At 46.0% G+C, this 3,470-nt stretch overlaps 1 protein-coding gene across 1 annotated transcript; it reads right to left on the reverse strand.

Annotated features, from left to right (window-relative positions):
- Positions 1–540: 540 nt before the first annotated feature.
- On the reverse strand, positions 541–2,612 carry LOC147460322 (uncharacterized). The gene has a single exon (XM_086510002.1). It carries the CDS (start codon positions 2,520–2,522, stop codon positions 1,167–1,169), a length of 1,356 nt encoding a protein of 451 aa, XP_086366128.1. The 5' UTR covers positions 2,523–2,612; the 3' UTR covers positions 541–1,166.
- Positions 2,613–3,470: the final 858 nt, after the last annotated feature.

The raw sequence follows: 3,470 nt of genomic DNA on the forward strand, positions 1-3,470 counted from the left end.
ATTTCTCTCTATGTGGTCACTGACTTACCATACACTTACCATGTAGAAAATTTGCACTTGGTATGTGGTAAGTCACTTACCATATAGTGAGAGACTTGCTACTTTGATATCTAGCAAATTCTCACACTGGCTAGTTTGCACTCTTGCTGGTTTAAGCTAGCAAACATCTAGCTATATTATATTTTTTTGCTACATGGGAGTTGGTCCAAAGCTCCTTGTGATGGATAAATGTGAAATGATTCTTAAAGAGATTGCTTCATATTACAAGAGAAAATGTATCATGTAGTGATACAAAAAAAGAGTGTTCAACCACTAAGGAAGTGACTTAGAAAAGGAATTTGTGATTCAACATAAGATGCTCTTGGTTGAGCTCAATTTTCATATCACCACAAAATTCAAGTACCGTCACTAACCTTAAATTTGTATGTGAACTTGTTTGGACTGTGAATAAAAAGATCAGATTGTGAATGACAAGTTGTTGGTTTTGTACACACAAGGTCTTTGATTAAGTACTTTGAAATTTTCATGTACATATTCTTTGAGGATTGTCTATAATTTACAAGTTTGCAAGTGAGGGTCTAGGGACATACACTACACCGGCATGGCTACATACTAAGAGAGGCAAGGGCCTTGGTTACTCCCTTATATCACACAAATAGGACATAGCTTATGGCTACATTTTAAGGGAGGCAAATGCCTTGGTTACTCCCTTATATCACACAAATACATAGCTTTCTTGTCCAAAGACAATAACAAAGGGCCTTGGCTATTCACATGCATGGACCCGTAACTATATGATACTAATACAAGAATGGACATATTATAATGTTATAGGAACAAAGGCATCGATGCCAAGTTAGGGTGTTGGCTATACACGCACACAAGCATGGCTATATTCTACACATACACAAAGGGGCCTAATTTTGTTAAATGGGCATGGCTTTGTTACACACAAGAACAAGCTGAACAAAAGGGACGCTAGGGCCTTGGCTATATTATACACATGTTCAAGAGTTGTTGTGGAGGGATGCATCCCTAAAATTAACATGTGAGTGGGATAATTAAAGACTGTTGGCTAATTAGTAGTTCCTAATGGAGTATTGGGGTCTTTACAAAAGCATTTTCATCACTGGCTATAGGCTAGGGGGAGGGGGGGCTATAATTAATCAATAGACAAGAGCAGACGTATATAACTTGGAGGGGCGGCGGGGCGTACTTGGACTACTACGGATGATGAGCTGGCCCGGAGCGCCACGTCGGCCACCAGTAGCTGATCCTCTGATTTTGGCCCAGGTGCGAGCCTGAAACTGCGAGAACAGCTCGTTCGCCTCCTCCCGGGTCAGGCTCTCCACCGATCCTTCTACGTCTGCTCTACCTCTGGAGGGCGACGCCGGGGCCGATGCTACTTCATAATTATAGTTGGCCACGTCGTAGCCTACGCATTTCTTGCCCGGCATCCTTATTTGCCGGCGCAACCCATCATCTTGCCATGCCCTCCCTGCTCCTGCACCTCTACGACCTGCGCCGCCGCTTGCTTCTGCCCATCTTACTATCTCTCTCCCAGCCACTTCAGCTATCGCCGCCCTCTCTCCCTTCTTCTCCACATATTCTGTCTGCCTCTCCTCCTCGACCTTCATGTGCCTCTTCCTCACCACCCCATCATCTGCTTTCATGCTTCCTGCTAGTTCCGGCCATGGTGGGGCGCTAGGGAAGAGATCCGCACCTTCACCTAGCTTCCGCTCTTCGCTTATCTCTTCTAGATTCATCTGCGCGCAGGTATCTCTATGGCCAGAATCAAGCTCATCCTGCATCGGTGGAGCAGTGCTTGTGGCTAACTTAGAGCTGGGTAACATTGGCTGCCTACAGTTGTGGGTGCATGACTCCTCCGTGTCAGCATCAACTACCATAGATATCTCTTCTAAATTCATCTGCGCGCAGGTATCTCTATGGCCAGAATCAAGCTCATCCATCGGCGGAGCACTGGCTGTGGCTAACTTAGAGCTGGGTGACATTGGCTGCCTACAGGTGTGGGTGCATGACTCCTCCGTGTCAGCATCAACTGCCATAGATATTGCAGCTGAATCATGATGAGAGGTGGCTGGCGCGATTACATTCAGTGCTAGATTAGGATGGGAATACTCCTCAACGGTTTGAAAGACGCTGACGATCTCAGACGCTGCGTCAAATAAATCTGTGCTTGCTGCGCCAGGAGCTCCAGCATGGGGGCGGCTATGGCAGCGGCCGCGGCCTGCTATGAGGAGGAGGCCCCAGGTGAGGAAGTGGATAAGGAAGAAAATGGCAAGCTCGTGGCGGAACGCGGCCTTCAGGTCATTGAAAGCCAGGCTAAGGTGCTGCAGAAGCTCGTGGAGAGAGGCTGATCTGGAACGAAGGCATTGAAGGGACCTGGCGAGCAGGAGCAGGAGCGAGAGGTTCGCCAGGAAGGTGAAGGGGGCAAGGCGGGCATGCACGCCTCTCACAAGCCTGTTGGATCCTATATTAGAAGAGCTTGCCTCCTTCTTCATAAGGCTTGTACATACACGCACACAAGCTGATGTGCAAACTTGCAACGCAGCAAAAAGCTACAGAAGCTCACGGCTTGCCGCCACAGTGACCCTTTTATTACGTCAAGTGGCCTTCGTCAAGTCCCGCTGGTGGACACCACAAGAAGTGACTTATATTTATCGATGCCAATTCTAGTCAAGGTGCTGTCACTTCCGCCCTATGCGTGCAAAGCTCCAAACCTTGCTTGTTCATGTGCTTTGGTTTTCATGCATGGCCGACAAGTCAAATTTATCAGCCTTTCTAAATGCAGTCTGTAAAATCTAACAAGGATTAACATCTCACCTTTGCAAGTGCCCAAATTAAACAAATCTTAGTGTTTACACAATGAAATGCTCATTAGGTACCCCACACACATGGAATGGGTGATGCATAGGACAAGAAAGAAAAGAACTTGAGATCACCTCTCTCTCTCTCTCTCTCTCTCTCACACACACACACACACACACACACACACACACACACACACACACTAAATGCAATAGGGGGGACATAGGACAAAACAAAACTGCACCGTTTGGCGGAAAAGGTTCCGTTTGTGGAGAGAGGGAGGGGTAATTCCAATAACACTTACCCCTTCGTGTGGGAGCCCTCTTGGGCCCGTGTCCACCTTGTCACATTCTTTACATTCAATATATAATAATAGGAAATGGAACTTTGCCCAAGTATTTAGAGTGAGCTTGCATAGAATCATGTGTAGAATAGGCAAAGGTCTACCTTCAAACAAGAGGCAATATACCAGGCATAAACATTCGATGCCAAATCCTTTATGAATGTCATGATAGTTCGAGTGCATTGCTACATAGACATAAGGAAGAATTATTACTCCTAAGATGAGAGTTTCATTGGCCAAGACTACATCAACATGTTGAGGATTATATATTGTATTATAGAAATATCTAGTTATAAAG

The sequence above is a fragment of the Adiantum capillus-veneris genome, chromosome 4, assembly GCF_014529385.1.
Source record: "Adiantum capillus-veneris isolate H3 chromosome 4, ASM1452938v2, whole genome shotgun sequence".
Classification (NCBI taxonomy): Eukaryota; Viridiplantae; Streptophyta; class Polypodiopsida; order Polypodiales; family Pteridaceae; genus Adiantum; species Adiantum capillus-veneris.

What these genes read in the sequence shown, in the direction of transcription:
- LOC147460322 (XM_086510002.1), bottom strand. Translation starts at nt 2,522, where the DNA reads ATGAAGAAGGAGGCAAGCTCTTCTAATATAGGATCCAACAGGCTTGTG.